The sequence below is a fragment of the Priapulus caudatus genome, unplaced genomic scaffold, assembly GCF_000485595.1.
Source record: "Priapulus caudatus unplaced genomic scaffold, Priapulus_caudatus-5.0.1 Scaffold2544, whole genome shotgun sequence".
Classification (NCBI taxonomy): domain Eukaryota; kingdom Metazoa; phylum Priapulida; class Priapulimorpha; order Priapulimorphida; family Priapulidae; genus Priapulus; species Priapulus caudatus.
This window is the reverse complement of record NW_014579605.1, coordinates 4,313-21,456: the sequence shown is the minus strand read 5'-3', so window position 1 is coordinate 21,456 and position 17,144 is coordinate 4,313. Positions and strand designations below refer to the sequence as shown.

The 17,144-nt window shown below is 44.6% G+C and overlaps 1 protein-coding gene across 2 annotated transcripts in view; it reads left to right on the top strand.

The window, feature by feature from the left end:
* Window positions 1-16,784, top strand: part of LOC106818807 (MAGUK p55 subfamily member 5-like) — a 19,095-nt gene extending 2,311 nt beyond the window's left edge. Inside the window, exons 2-15 of one of the 2 annotated variants that reach the window (XM_014823480.1) lie at window positions 2,851-2,957; window positions 3,871-4,079; window positions 4,585-4,704; window positions 5,459-5,569; window positions 5,828-5,903; window positions 6,330-6,415; window positions 7,016-7,099; window positions 7,949-8,148; window positions 8,619-8,680; window positions 9,380-9,451; window positions 11,241-11,408; window positions 11,708-11,910; window positions 14,058-14,168; window positions 14,738-16,784. In XM_014823480.1, the coding sequence (XP_014678966.1) occupies window positions 2,851-2,957; window positions 3,871-4,079; window positions 4,585-4,704; window positions 5,459-5,569; window positions 5,828-5,903; window positions 6,330-6,415; window positions 7,016-7,099; window positions 7,949-8,148; window positions 8,619-8,680; window positions 9,380-9,451; window positions 11,241-11,408; window positions 11,708-11,910; window positions 14,058-14,168; window positions 14,738-14,920 (1,792 nt within the window). In that variant the 3' untranslated portion in view covers window positions 14,921-16,784. Of the gene's footprint in view, window positions 1-2,850; window positions 2,958-3,870; window positions 4,080-4,584; window positions 4,705-5,458; window positions 5,570-5,827; window positions 5,904-6,329; window positions 6,416-7,015; window positions 7,100-7,948; window positions 8,149-8,618; window positions 8,681-9,379; window positions 9,452-11,240; window positions 11,409-11,707; window positions 11,941-14,057; window positions 14,169-14,737 lie in introns of both variants that reach the window. The other variant, XM_014823479.1, reaches the window with a different exon arrangement.
* The last annotated feature ends 360 nt before the right edge of the window (window positions 16,785-17,144 follow it).

Genomic DNA, 17,144 nt, shown 5'->3' with positions numbered 1-17,144 from the left:
GTGTGGATCAGCTGGAGAGGATCCGGATGTACCAGAGAGGATCTGCGGAAGAGGAATGGCAGGCAGAGGACCGGCATGAGAGGCAGCTGAGTTCCTGCGGTAACTCTTACGAGGCTCGGAGAGCTGAAGGCTCTGATAGCAATGAGTGATTAACGAGCGAGAGTCGCCTAGATGAGTGATCAGCGTAGTTCGTGTTTAGCCTTAGAACGATGCAATTTATATAGTCAATTGTGACGAGTACAACGAGTAATCGAAACCCAGCAGTTGGTAATGATTAATTGTATTAGATAGGAATAGCTGTAATTAGTTTACAAAAATAGTGTAATTAAAGATTGAGATTGAATAAGCTAATCTTAGTAGACTAATTGACGTAATTAGAAGTGTGACTGTGTAGGTTAGCAGTGCAGTTTGGCGATACGCTGGTATATGTCATTAATCCATTAGGTTAGAAAAGTTACAAACAATTAATTCAGATAGTTTACGAAAACTAGTGTGATTGAATTTTATATTAATGTTAATTAGTAGGTGTGGAGCGTTGATGTGTGGAGGTTAGCATTGCAGGGTTATTAGCTAAGCGTTATTGCAGGGCTGTTTATGCTGGTCAGTAAAAGGATAAGCTCTAGGTCGACAGGCAAGAAACTTGTTGTATATGTGTGTGTATATATATAATATCAATACATATATATATACTATATTTTACATATTACTACATATAGATATATATAAGTAGATTTACAGCCTGATTAAATTAACTGATTCATATTACAGGACCTTAGATAAACGTGCTGCTGATGGCGTTCCCTGTAGAGAGAACCAGGATCTAATATAATAATGTTAATTAATACAATTTTTTATACAATGTCCGAGAGGATAGAGAATTTACGCATGGTAACTGGATATGTAGAACGCCCCTAGATAGGACGGCTGACCTGGCTGACCTGGCTGGCAGACTGGCTTGGGACCTGAAAGGCTGTTCTTGTTAGAAGAGAGAATATCATCTAGTAAGATACTGTGGGCGATAGAGCTGGGCTGAGTTGGCTGATTGGCTGCCTCTGCCTGGCTGGCTGCCGACTGGCTGGCTGCCGACTTGGCTGTCGGCTGGCGCTGTGCTGACTGGCGTGACTGGCTGACTGGCTGGCTCTGGTGTGGGCTGGCTGACTTGGTTGACTGGCCGATGTTGACTGTGCTGGCGGGCTGACTGGCTGGCTGGACTGGCTGGGCTGGCTGGCTGCCTGACTGGACTGACTGGCAGCTGAGCTGCCGCGCTGAGCTGCGTTGACTGCTTGACCTGTCGACTGGCCTGGCTGGCCTGGCTGGGCTGGCGTGATGAACTGACTGGCTGGCCTGACTGGCTGGCCTGACTGGTTGACTGCTGCTGCGCTGCTGCTGGCTGACTGACTGACTGGGCCTGCTTTGACTGGCTGGCTGACTGTTGACTGGCTGACTGGCTGACTGTGACTGACTGACCTGACTGATCCTGGCTGGCTGCGTGGCTGCCGGGGCGTCCCGGCTGGCTGCTGGCTGTCTGGCTGGCTGGCTGCTTGGCTGGCTGGCTGGCTGGCTGGCTGTATTGACTGGGCTGCCTGACTGACTGACTGACTGACTGTTGTCTGGGCTGCTGGCTGACTGGCTTGCCTGGCCGTGGCTGGCTGACTGACTGGTTGACTGCCTGGCTGCCGACTGGCTGTGCTTGGCTGCTGACTTGGCCTTGCTGGTTGCTGGCTGGTCTGGCTACTGGCTGGGGACTAGCTGCTGGCTGGCTGACTGGTGGCCTGGCTGGGACTGCTGACTGGCAGCGCGGCTGGTACTTGCTCGATGGGCGCTGCTGCGGCTGACTGCTGGCTGGCGACTGGTTGACTGCCTGGCTGACTGACATGGCTGGCTGGCTGACTTGGCTGTGAATCAGTGCGATGGTTGGGCTGCTGACTGACTGGCTGGCTGGCTGTCTGGCTGGTGACTGTGCTGGCTGACTGCTGGCTGACTACTGCTGGCTGGCTGGCCTGACTGGACCTGGCTGGCGTGCTGGCTGGTTGGCTGCCCTGATCTGTTGGCCGTGGCTAGACTGGCCTGACTGGTTGTGGTGAGCTGACTGAGCTGCGCTGGACTGACTGGCATGACTGTTGGCTGGCTGACTTGGCTGACTGGTTATGGCTGAGCATGACGCTTGACTGGGTTGACTTGCGCTGGCTGGCTGACTGTGAAGGTGTCGGCTGGCTGACGACCCTGACAATTAAAAACTGATATAAATAATGTTAATAATACAATTTTGTTATAACATGTCCAAAGTAGATTTACGCGCGGTAAACTGATTTATTAATGAACCCCACTAGATAGACTGGCTGACTGGCTAGACTGGCTGGCCAGACTGGCTGGCCTGGAAGTGCTGGTTCTCTGGTTAGAGAGAGAATATCATCTAGTAAATACTGTGGGCGTAACAAGCAGTGGTTGTAGCTTGTTAGCGTGTGTATGCTAGACATTTATGGTGAGCGATGGAGAGAGAGGCGTGGAGAAGGAGATTGGAGAGGGAGACAGAAAGGAGAGGCAGAGAGAGATAGAGAGTGATAGAGAGAGAGATAGAGAGAGACCGCGAGAGAGAGAGAGAGAGCGGAGAGCGAGAGAGAGAGAGAGAGGAGGCGAGAGAGAGAGAGAGAGAGAGAGAGAGAGAGAGCGAGAGCAGAGAGAGAGAGGAGAGAGAGAGAGAGAGAGCGCGAGATAGAGATGGCACGGCGGGGTGTTCGGGCGAGAAAGATAGAAAGATAGAGAGCGCGAGCGAGGGGCAGTGAGTTTGAGAGTGAGAGACAAACCTCGTTCCCTGTGTCGGTGGTGACATGGTGTGTTTCTCTCGCGCAGTACTCCGGTGTCTGGGATTGAGAACATTGGTTATGAGGAGGAGGACGGTTCTGATGGATTCGACCCGATGGACATTGTGGGGACCACTCCCCCGCGACGACCGATACGTAAGTAATCCCCTCCCCCCAGCCCCACCCACCCCCGCGACGACCCATACGTAAGTTAACCCCCTCCCCCAGCCCCGCCCACCCCCGCGGCGACCCATACGTAAGTATATATATATATGATTATAATAAAAAAAACATGTTATTATTGTAACCCTACAGTTACATATCTTGGGAGCAGAGAACAACGAACAAAAATGTCGCTTTTTGCATGGCACCCAAAACAAAGATTGGAGAGCTGAGAGGTGGGGGAGCGTAGGGTGTGGAGAGGGAAGTGGAGGAACCAACAAAATATTAAGTCATCCACTATTTAGCGCAGTTAGCTGTTTTTGCGCCCCACCTGTTAAAAAATCCTCGCTACGCCACTCCCCATGCTGCCGCCAGTTTTGAAATACCGTGACGTCAGAAACCTACAGCCTAACATACGCGCATGTAACCATGCAAAGATTATGGTCACGTGGCGCCATCTGTTACCAGCAGTTGTTAACTATTTGTAGTAAACATGTACGTGGGTGCGTGATAATAGTCACCTGATCCATATCGGAAAACTTTTTTTTTGTCGTTTCACAATCGTTATCGTAATCGACAAAGTGCAATTCTTATATCAATAAAGCAGCTCTGTTTTTATATGATTCTAGAAGTGATGCGTCATATATACACACATGCGCGCGCACACACACACACACATACCCACACACACACGCACGCACGCACACACACACACACGTAAACGCGCGCGCGCACACACACACGCTCACGCACACGTACACGCACACGCACACGCACACGCACGCACACGTACACGCGCGCGCACACACACACACGCACACGCACGCACACACACGTACGCGTTGCCGTTGCCGTGGTTACGGCAGCAGTATCTTCATCCTCCGTCTCTCGTTATCTCTCCGCGCAGCTATGATAGAGTTGATGGGCTCGCTCTCCTACATCCAGCACCGGCTCGAACACTCGGAACATCGCGAAGAACTCTCCGTCCTCGCCCGGTTGTTCCGCAACGTTGAGTTCCAGAAGGCCATCGGCCTTCACAACCAGGTGGTCGCGATCCTGTCGAAGCACAAGCAACGCACGCCTGCCACCACGGAGGCTGAGTCACTCACACAGGAGGTAAAGGGGATGCGGGGAGGAGAAGGAGGGGAGGGGGAGGAGGACGGTTGGGGAGAGGGGGACAGGAGGAGGAGGACGGGTGGGGAGAGGGGGAGGTGGGGGAGGAGGAAGGGTAGGGGAGAGGGGGAGGTGAAATATAGACATGCCAAAGGATATAATGCCTTCTTGATAATTCACGTCATGTTATTTAAGATTATCGTGTTATTATACTCATCATAATGTTGTTCATCATCATGTTGTTCATCATCATGTTGTTCATCATCATGTTGTTCATCACCATGTTGTTCATCACCATGTTGTTCATCATCATGTTGTTCATCATCATGTTGTTCATCATCATGTTGTTTATCATCATGTTGTTCATCATCATGTTGTTCATCATTATGTTGTTCATCATCATGTTGTTCATCACCATGTTGTTCATCACCATGTTGTTCATCATCATGTTGTTCACCATCATGTTGTTCATCATCATGTTGTTCCCTGTCACATTACGTTCCACCAGGTCCTGAAGATGACGAATGAAGTGCAGAACTCCAACACCCGTGAACTTCAGAAGATCCTCTCAAATCCGACGTTCCAAGGTCTGATGTTCTCTCACGACAAGCTCTCACTCTGCAGCCAGGCAAGTAATGAACAACATATTCACGCTAAACATGACACTTTTATTTTTATTATTAAAGCTTTATTGCATTTAATTCAACTACAAATACATGTACTGAAGAGTCTTTTTCATGGAGAAAAATATCTGATAAATGCAATAGTGTTGAGCAGTTAAAATAATAAAATTTCTGAGTGATACAGTACAAATCTACATCTTAGCTTAGAGTAATCATTCAGAATGATTACTCCAAGATCTTGGACACAATCAATGTTTGTCTGTTTCGTACGCATGTTGTTATGCGTTCATTTGCATACTTATTTACATGTACATATCAGTTATAGTCATATAAAATAACACATTTGTTACGTGCTAGATTATTTGTTATGTGAATACGAATATAACTTATGTAAATTCATAGATGTGTTAGGAATTATTTCATGTGAATAATGCATATCGATCCAGGCAAGTGTTTAAGAAATGTCACGCTACACATGATACAATCTAAGTTTGCTTCTTAGTTGCCTGTTGCTATATGTTCATTTATATACTCATTTACATGTAAGACGTCAGTGATGTAATATAATACATTTTTTACTTACACGGTATTTTATGTTGAGAAATAAATTGACAGATACTTTAGGTGTATTATGCTTTGCTAAATACATATAAAAATTATATATATATATATATATATATAGGGTTTAGTGTAGTTAATAATTAGTTTATTAGGTAGATTGTGAGTAGAGCCATATATTAATGATTTTTTTGCCAGCAGGTGCCGCCGGTGACTCCGGAGTACAACAACTATGTTGAGCGCGCGGCTGACTACGTGGATGGACATGAGAACATCCGCATTGTCCGCCTCGAGAAAACAAGTGAACCTCTGGTGAGTGAGTAGTCGCTAAGAGGTGCGCCCTCTGGTGAGTAATATAATCTGATTAATGCTGCCCCTTGTTAAATGAAAAATCTGACCACTGCTGCCCCCTGGTGGATGAACGAGTTGACCCTTGCTGCCCCCTGGTGGATGAAGACAGTGTCCGCATCGTTCCATGCTGGTTGTTGCTCGTTTACCTGTTTGTGTTGATCAGTGTTTGCTTGTCTCCTGCCGTATATATACGTGAAAGCTTCTGTTTCTCTCCTGCAGGGGGCGACGGTGAAGAACGAGGGAAGTTCGGTGATCGTTGGCAGGATTGTGAAGGGAGGAGCAGCAGAGAAGTCCGGTATGTTCACGTGGTTCCCCGACGATGTTCCGCGAACAGTAGCAGTGAGAACGCTGATTATAGTGAATGGGTCACAGCAGGGCATGGTGTGTTAAGCTAGGTTGTAGGTTTAGATTATTATGCAGTATGACTACCAGGAAAAGTTATTCCTAGATGAAATTTTCCGATGAGAAAGATCGATAAGATTTAATGCTTCAGTATAGATTATCTAGATGTTCGTATTAAAATATTTTTATTGTATAAATTATGGTAGTCAAAACGATAGTTTGGCCCCCACCATTGTTTTAGCTCTGGCATTGAAATTGACATCATTGCCACAATAGGCAGCATAGGTGGTGTATGTGCGTGCGTGCTTGCATTAGTGCGTGTGTGCATGTATGTGTATGTGTATGTACTGACGGGATGGCTCCTGTGTTTTCCCGGCAGGGTTGATCCACGAGGGAGACGAGGTGTTAGAGATCAACGGCATCGACATGAGAGGAAAGTCCGTCAACGAGGTCGTCGACATCATGGTAGGTCGTCGCCACGGCAACCAACGCCGCACGCATCGCGCGCGATGTCACGGCGTCTCTATACCTTGGTGTCGGTTGTTGATGTGTGATGTTAAGGGTGTAGGACCACCCCCTGGTCTTGTGTTATGATGATTAAAGTGTTAGCAGTGTTGTGGACATGCTGTTAGTTAGTTCGTTAGTGATTTACCTGTAACGCTCTACAGTAGGTGTCACTTTGTCATCGCTGGTGAAACGTTATTGTCATCTGTGTCACATTGTTGTCATCGCTGGAACGTTATTGTCATCTGTGTCACATTGTTGTCATCGCTGGTGACACATTGTCATCTGTGTCACATTGTTGTCATTTGTGTCACATTGTTGTCCTCGCTGGTGACACATTATTGTCATATGTGTCACATTGTTGTCATCGCTGGTGACACATTATTGTCATATGTGTCACATTGTTGTCATTTGTATCACATTGTTGTCATCTTTGGTTACGCGTTGTCACCTGTATTACATCATTGTCATTGTTGTAATTTTTGTCATCATTGTCATCTGTGTTACATTATTGTCATCGCTGTCATCGTTGGTGACACGTATTTGTCATCTGCGTTACAGGCGACGTTGACAGGTCAGTTGACATTCCTCATCAAACCGAGCTCTGAGTCATCACAACTCCCTCACGTCAACCGTGAAGCCATGGTGAGTGAAGCAGCATACCTCCTCTTTCATGATCCAGCTTCTATGAGGGAGGGAAATAAAAAATCAAAGCATATGAAGCAGCCCCAAAGTTCAAATCTAAAGTTTAAAATAAGTATAAGGTCTAAAGTAAAGCTAAAGTCTTGAGTAATAAATCTAATGTCTAAAGTAAAGCTAAACTATAAAGTAAAAGGTAAAGTCTAAGTCTGGTCCTAAAGTCTTAACTAGAGTCCAAAGTAAAGTCCAAATTCTAAATCAAACGTTTTAAAACCCAGAAATCCACACATAGAAATTATCACGTCTGTTTTTAGTGGTCTCACACATATGTGTGTATGTATATATATATGTGATATGTATATGTGACCAGTTATAGTCAAATGTGTCACTTGGAGCAATTTTTCAATTTCCAGATTACCATATGGTGATGTTCTGCTGTCTTTTATCTTCCTATTGGTCAAAAAATGTTGAAAATTATGGGGAAAAAAAGTTATGGATATTTTAAGTTATTTAATTAACCCTTGGAATTCAGATGAAATTGAAGAAAATCGAGTCCAACTTCATTATATTGATATATTCTATACAAAATGGCAAAATTATTTTGTTTAAAGGTATTATATGTATATTTCACCCAGCTTTCCAATAGAAAACATTCTAAACTATCTATTTCAGTTGAAATCACAAAGACAAAAATTTCATGCCTATATAGTTAAAAATATATAAACCACAGCGTAAAATCTATATGTGCGACTTCCGACTCATTTGGCTATAACGGGGCACAGATATAGTTACGAATGACTACGGAGTGTGTCGGTGAGAACTTTACTAATCTGCCACACGATGGCACCACTGCAGATGCACGTGAAGGCTCACTTCAACTACGACCCTGAGGATGACCTCTACATCCCGTGTCGCGAGCTCGGCATCGGCTTCCAGAAGGGAGACATCCTACACGTCATCAACCAGGAGGACAGTAACTGGTGGCAGGCGTACAGGGAGGGGGAGGAGGACCAGCCGCTGGCAGGACTCATACCCAGCCGCAGCTTCACACAGCAGTACGTGATGTCATCCCCTCCCCACCACCGCCCCCCACTGCCATACACACACCACACACACACACGCACACACGCACACACGCACACACGCGCGCACACACGCACACGCGCACGCGCGCACACACACACACACACACACACACACACTCTCTCTCTCTCTCTCTCTCTCTCTCTCTCTCTCTCTCTCTCTCTCTATCTCTATCTATCTGTATGCAATTTTAAATATTTTTCGTAATTTCAGCCAGAGAAGTTATTCTAAGAATAGAAGTCTTGTAACTGAAATAAGATTTTTAATATATTCTTTTTCTAATTAAGAACTAATTTTTCACTAACTAACTTGACTTGTTATGACGTAAACATCTATTGATAATTTCCAACGTGAATGAGATTAATTAAGCTACGTCATCTGTGCTGGATGGTGAGATGTAATTGGCCGCTGTGTAAACTAACATGGCCGCCTTTCATCGCAGGAGAGAGGCGATGCGACAGACGATAGCCGGTGACCTCGACAACCCCAAGGACAAGAAGAAAAGTAAGCGTCGCGTTCCGTAGTAGTATGTGCATAGTATACTGTATACGCTGTATAATCGCGGTGGTTTAAATATTCGCGAATTTCGCGAACGCGTCCCCGACCTCGAAAATAACAACACGCGACTAACACATACCTATTAATACCGAATATTTCATAATTCACCGACCTCAAAATTTAACCACTCGCGAAATTGCCTGTCAAGTCTGAATTCGCGAAAATATCTATACGCGAAACATATGGCGTATACAGTAGGGGGCCTATCGTTATATGCATATAGCTGTAGGTTTTATATCACCATTCGTTTCACTATAGACTGTAGTCTGAACATTTGGGCAGTAGTTAAACTACTCTAGTTTGTCTATACTGAAGGGGCAGAGAACTCTCTAACAGTGTGAGGGAGGGAATTTCTTCAGGGTGTGTGGCTAAAGCTGGGTTTACACTACCAACTTTGTGTTGGCGAATGGCGAAATGGACCAACTCCCCCACTACAGAACTATACAACCGACAATCGGCAGTGTAAACGCAAAAGTTGCGCGACAAACCGATCGATAGCAACTAGTTGGCAGATTAGAACATGTTCTATTTTCGGGCACTCAGAGTTGTCGAATTTGCGAAATTGGTCCAACTCGCCAATTCGCTAAAATAAAGTTGGTAGTGTAAACCCGGCTTAACCTACAAGCCTTGTATTTCTCGTTGCAGACAAAATGCTGTGTGCGAAGAAGCATGCAAAGAAGAAGAAGAAATCCATGTACAATGCAAACTTCAATGAAGGTAAGCAACTAGCACCCCCCTCCTCATCACCATACACGTACTCACACCCTACTCACAATATATACTCACACTATACTCACACTATACTCACAATATACTCACACTATACTCACACTATACTCACAATATACTCACACTATACTCACACATTTCTCTCCTGTATACACTCGTCTTACTTTACTTCTGTTACTTTACTGCTGTTCCAATGAGGTATCAGGAGTAAGATAATATAGGAGAAGTATGACACTCCAAAACACGAGAAATTCAACATTTGCTTGCCTAATTTTACTGATGATATATTACGTGCAACTCGATAAAAATTACATCTAAATTAGCGTTGGACATCCACCTCACACTCAAACTTTACTTTATTTTCATACTTCTTCTTTTTATGGAGATATAGCTTGGAACGTCACACATGGTTCATAGCGTTTTACTAGGCTGGTGGCTTAGCTTGCCTGGGCTTTCAAACAGTGGCTATTAAATGTGAGGAATGGTCTTGTCTGTTGACAAGAATGCCACCTGTTGGCGGCAGCAGTAAGATAATATAGGATATTATATAATATAGGATAATATAGTATATGTGTGTATATATATAGTGTGTATATATGTGTGTATATATATACGTGTATATATATAGGATAATATATCTAGTGTGTATGATATAATATAGGATCCTATATTATCTTACTCCTGCCGCCAACTGGTGGCATTCTTGTCAACAGACAAGGCCATTCCTCACATTTAATAGCCACTGTTTGAAAGCCCAGGCAAGCGAAGCCACCAGCCTAGTAAAATGCTATAAATCATGTGTGACGTTCAAAGCTATATCTCCATAAGAATGAAGAGGTATGGAAACAAAGTAAAGTTTGAGTGTGAGGTGGATGTCCAACGCTAATTTAGATGTAATTTTTATCCAGTTGCACGTAATATATCATCGGTAAAATTAGGCAAGCAAATGTTGAATTTCTCGTGTTTTGGAGTGTCATACTCCTCCTATATTATCTTACTCCTAGTAGTAGTAATAGTAGTAGTACGTCCTGTCGGCCGAATGAGTCCAATCAGCACGTTGTTGTCGTTTGCTCGCTGTCACTACCACGTCCCACGTGTCACCACATTACTGCTGTCCTCACACATTCGTGTTACTACACGAATTTCCCGTGTTTTGGAGTGTCATACTCCTCCTATATTATCTTACTCCTGATATTATCAGAAGTGAATAATAATAGATTATTATTATTATTATTATTATTATCATTATTATTATTATTATTATTATTATTATTCACTCCTGATATTATGAATAATAGAATATTGATAGAATATGAGTTACAGGCCACACAGCTGTCACAGTACAAAAATCTATTCTCTTTGTAATGATTTACTGACATTCTGTTGGCTGTGCAACGAGTTGATGGTGACAATAATCTATTGTCTGCGGGAAGAGTTTGAAATGACGTTCTATTGTCTTAAATTTGTTCTATTGTTTTATGTGGTCATCATAATAACTGGCTGCATCATCATTAAAGACGTTGACACGTAGAAGACGTTCTATTGTTTCATTTTGATGCCGATTGAAATGCATGAGACGTTCTATTGTTTCACACCATTGCAGACTTTGACTCGGATGAGATGTTCAGTTGTTTCACATCGTTACATACTTTGACACATATGAGATGTTCAATTGTTTTCTCGTCGTTGCAGACTTTGACTCGTATAAGATGTTCTATTGTTTCACATCGTTAGACTGACTCGGATGCGACGTTCTATTGTTTTCACGTTGTTGCAGACTTTGACTCGGACGAGATCCTGGCGTATGAGGAGGTAGCGCTGTACTTCCCGCGTCCGCACAGCAAGCGGCCGGTCATCCTGATTGGTCCACAGAACATCGGCCGCCATGAGCTGCGACAGCGGCTGATGGAGAGTGATAGCAGTCGCTACGCCGCCGCCATCCCCCGTACGTAATCACCCCGCCATAACATAGACCCCCTGCCCTAATGCTAGATTACATAGACCCCTCGCCATACACCTTACATTACAGAGACCCAAAAGATATAGACAGTGGTGCGCCACTCGCTCACACACTCCACCATCATCATCATCACCGTCATCACCATCATCATCAAATGAATGTGATGATGATGATGATGATTAGGATGATGATGATGATGGTGGTGGTGGTGATGATGGTGATGACGATGACGATGATGATGATGGACCACCACAATCACCATCATCAGTGTATCGTTGTTCCAGACACTAGCAGACCTAAGAAGGACAGTGAGATCGACGGTGTTCACTACCACTTCGTTCCGCGGCACACCTTCGAGGCGGACATTCTCGCGCGGAGGTTCGTCGAACACGGGGAGTTTGAGAGGAACTACTACGGAACGAGCGTCGCGTCGGTTCGTCGCGTCGTCAACGACCGCCGCATCTGTGTGTTGAACTTACAGCCACAGGTAAAGGGCTCGCCCGCCGTCCTGGCTGAGGTAACTATGACGACGGGGAGGGGGAGGGGGAGTAGGAGGGAGGAGGGGGGAGGGGAGGGAAGGGTGGCTGTAGGAAAGGAAGCATTAAGGAGGGCAGGGCGGTGCACTGGAGGAATGGTGTGAGAAATAGTGACAGGACAGGGGCTGTAAAATGACTGGGCGGTGGTGGGCTGGGTGGGATTGGAGGCAGGCTGATGGAGGGTGGGGAGGGGCTGTGCACGTATGGCTGACATGCTTAGTGATGGTGTGAAAAGCGATATTAGAGTGATGGTCTGAGACTATATTAGAAGTAAAATATTTTTTCACAATCGTGCATGACATTACTGGACCATCGTGGCAAGTGAAAGCTGTGCCATCATTATACAATATACAATGTACATCATGTAATATACAAGTGAACGCTGTGCCATCATTATACAATATACAATGTACATCATATAATATACATGTGAAGGCTGTGCCATCATTATACAATATACAATGTACATCATGTAATATACAAGTGAAAGCTGTGCCATCATTATACAATATACAATGTACATCATGTAATATACAAGTGAAAGCTGTGCCATCATTATACAATATACAATATACATCATGTAATATACATGTGAACGCTGTGCCATCATTATACAATATACAATGTACATCATATAATATACATGTGAAAGCTTGCCATCATTATACAATATACAATGTACATCATGTAATATACAAGTGAACGCTGTGCCATCATTATACAATATACAATGTACATCATATAATATACAAGTGAAAGCTGTGCCATCATTATACAATATACAATGTACATCATATAATATACATGTGAAAGTTGTGCCATCATTATACAATATACAATGTACATCATGTAATATACATGTCACTGTGCCATCATTATACAATATACAATGTACATCATGTAATATACATGTGTGCAATAGCATCGAATACAACATCATTTCACACGTACACATGGGATTGCTTCATTATTCAACAGCTGTCAGAAAGTGAGTGAAACTTTCAAACTAAATTGAAACGTAGCTGAAATTTCGAATTAGTGTGTGCTCAAACTCTTATACTACACGCTATAAACAGCTGCACACTTGTTTACGCAATGCCATTCTCTCTACGCAACGATTCTTGTAAAATCCTATTCATCGCAGTGCTCGAAATAAGAAGAAAAAATGTGGTTGTCCTGCGGACAACCCCGGCATCAAATCGGGTTGTCCGCAACAATTTCTGGTTGTCCCAAAAAATATCTCCAAATCTCCTATTTTCAATCACATAATAATATGATCAGAAAATACCCAAAAACAGTGGCGTAGCCAGGATTTTTTAACAAGGGGGGGCCAAAAACAGCGAACTGCGCAAAATAATGGATGACTTAATATTTTACTGGCTCCATGCGAAAAGGCGACATTTTTGTTCATTGTTCTCTGCTCCCAAGATATGTAATTGTTCAGTGGCGGGTCTAGGATTCCAAGGAGGGGGGGTGAAAAACAGGCGGGGGGTATGGGGGTCCTCCCCCAGAAAATTTTGGAAACTTGCTGGTTTGCTGGTTCCAAATCGAATTCACCTCTCATAAATCAGAAAACCTGACATATACCAGTGTTGGAAATAGCAGCTGGTCCCATATTTTTATATTATTCACGATTTAATTCTCGATTATGATTTCTTGATGAGCTAGAAAACACTCGGATTTGAAGTATGAAACTGAACATTATTGTGCCAGCTAGCCTATACCAGTTGGTTGGGATTGATTGTCAGTTCAGATGCAAAATATTGAAAGCAAAAGGTTATACACCATAGATTAATTGGGTACCACGCATATATAAGATAGCCGAGTCGGTTTAGAGTTAGTGTTAGGGTTAGGGATAGGGTTTCTTGGTTGTCCACCGGACAATGTCTCAGATTGGTTAGGTTGTCCGGCGCAAATTCTGGTTGTCTCGGACAACCGGACAACGCTTAATTATTTCGAGCACTGCATCGGCAACGGGTGAAAATAGTCAGTGGAAAATTATTCTCTAAAACATTTAATATTTTTCCCATTACTTTCCGATTCAAGTGAGTCATTGTCGTGGTTTTCGAAATGTTCAGTTGTTTTTGTGTTCTTTCAGTCGCTAAAGATTCTGAAAAGTTCGGACCTGATGCCGTACGTGGTGTTCGTGGCGCCACCTGGCCTCGAAAAGTTGCGACAGACACGGCTGAAGCTAGGCATGAGCACCAAGGTGAGGATGTGCTACTGCTAGGTGGTCTAACCTAACCCTAACCCTAACCTTGACCCTAACCCTGACCCTAACCTTGACTCTCACCCTGACCTTGACCCTAACCCTGACCCTAACCTTGACTCTCACCCTAACCCTAACCTTGACCTTAACCCTGACCTTGACCATCACCCTAACCCTGACATTAACCTTTACCCTCACCCTCACCCCAACACTGACCTTGACCCTCACACTAACACTGACCATGACCTTGACTCTTACCCTAACACTGACTCTCACCTTAACACTGACCTTGACCCTCACCCTAACACTGACCCTGACCCTGACCTTGACCCTCACCCTAACACTGCCCCTGACCTTGACTTTGACCCTGACTATCGCAAGACTCATTGGCATAGATCGTAATCATAGATTCATCTGTGTATCATGTTTGGAGCAAATTTGAGAGCCCCACCTGCCATGTCGGTTAGCGCACAGATGTTCTGTTGTTTTTGAGACTGTATGAGAGCGATAGCGCCACATCATACACGTCGCGACGTTCACGCGCTCACCGTTCTATTGTTTCTCGGCAGGACGACGATCTGCGTAAGATCATAGAGGAGGCGCGGGAGATGGAGGAGAACTACGGTCACTACTTCGACAAGATCATTGTAAACTACGACCTCGACCGAGCGTACGATGACCTTCAGCGCGAGATCAAGGTCATTGAGACGGAGCCACAGTGGGTCCCCGCCGCCTGGACCATCGGCAGCTAGTTTGACCCACCAGGGGGCACCGCGAGCGTGCAGCGACGTCGCGGAATCTTCGGCCTAGCGCCCAAGCGACAGTGTTTTGGCCACTAGATGGCGCTGAGGTCGATGGCGATGTCACAGGAGTGGTCCGTGCCAGTGATGTGACTATTTTCACAGCACACCACTAGATGACACTGTGATTGCGTGCGCGCCGCGCCACTGAGATGTGTGTTTACGATGCGTGCTAACAACGCGTGCGGCCGTCGTCGCTAATGACTCATCAATGCTCGTTATCGGCAGCAGCGAATTACGAGATGACTAGAGCGAACGGTCGTCACGGCAACATGGGAATCAGTCGGGCGGTTGCCACGGTGACATGAGAATGAGTCGGCCGGTCGGCATGACGATGCGTGAATGCTTCACATGGTTGCCAGGACGATGCGTGAATACTTTGCTCGGTTGCCACAGCGGCACGGGAACAAGTCGGGCGGTTGCCATGACGACGTGAGAATGCTTCAGGCAGCCGTGTGGCTTATGGACAAGTTTGTGACTTTGCGGAGAAGGACAGAGAGAGGACCAGCTTGGATGTGTGTGAAGAGGCTCAGTGTGTGTGGGTGGCAGGAAAGCCAGGATAGTAGGGAGAGCTGGGATGAAGGAAGGGCAGATATGATTATGGATGGATAGATGGAATATCAGCTAGTGGTCGCGGTACGGATGATTGTGATGACTGGCTAACGTGTGAGGTTGCGATAATCTGTGTATATATATATTTAGTAACCTCGTAACATCACCTGAAAGTTGATCAACCTCGCAGCAAAATGCATATATGTACCTACTGTGAGCTTGAATATGTTGCAAAAATTCACTACAACTCTTTTCTATTGCTACTTTCATAACATTTCTTCTTCTCAAAATCTAAACGAAATTACTTCTTTTATGAACGTAGTACCACAGTGATGTTTACACATCCGGGACACAGCAGAGCGATCTGCTTGATTGAGTAACAGTTCCTTTCTATGATAAAACAAGTTATAATTCATTATTCGATGTTTATTCAGTACAAAATTTTTAAATTTGTTTAAATCATATATCGTTATCTATATTACTTATGTAACCAGGAAACAAATATAGTGTTTTCGTTCCAAGAACTATTTGCATGCGCTATGGCGTATGGATACTATTTTGCGTTATCTGGCACTTCGTACAAATAACTTGCGTCTGATGTAAGTTTTCAAAATAGTCAACTTCGGAGCACATTTCTGGCTCAATGAGAACATTTCGTAATGTTTGCACACTGCAAGTCTGCTCACAGTAGGTCTATATAGGCCCTTTGTTGTGAGGTTTATCCAATTTAAGTCTTGCTCCCCTCCCCCCACACACGTAATATGCATATATATATATGATATATAGGAGCACGTTATACACGTTATATAGCGTTACAGTAGTGCGACGATAATTTCATGTTGTACTTGGGTTGTACGATGCAATATTTTGTTGTATATTTGGTAAACGCGCGCGAGAGAGAGAGAGAGAATGAATTTATACGAGTTTAAATACAACGCTGCTGTGAAATCACGGAATCTTGTCATGTGATCGTGACGGGCGAATGCTCACTTGTTACACCACGGATGCATAATGGCGGACGAATGTTTACTTGTTTCGTCATGGCGGAGGGGCTGGGATGAACAGTGGAGGCTGTTATGTTTTATAGCTCGTGAGAGACAGGAGATAAGAGATGTTGTGTATTGTTGTCATATTTGTACTGTTTTATAATCGCTATCTTACATTTATTCGCACCCCTCACATCTAACATTGTTAACCAGATCGCACCCTTCACCTCTCTCTCTCTTCCATTCCACCATATTCCTTCTCCACCCTTTCTCTTTCCGTCACTGTGCGGAAAGGATTTATACGGTCTCACAGTTTAGGTAATTTTCATACACAGCTTCGGATCCGGTAGCTGACGTAGTGACCGGCGACTGCTCTGCCTGCTGTGCAACTGGCACCATCTGCAGTCACACGGGTGAGACGGTTGTCCATGTAGGATCGTGACGGGCGCCGTGTGTGTATCTTATATTCTAATAGCTCACTGTGCATGAAGAATGACTTTTTCAAGCGCGAACTCAGAGCGATCAGAAGATTGTAGCTATACATTGAGTGATCCAGCGGTCCGTCTGTTAATACTAGGGCCGTGCATGTACTTTGTGTTGCGTCTCATGTGTGTGATGGGGTGCTGTGTGTGTGTGTG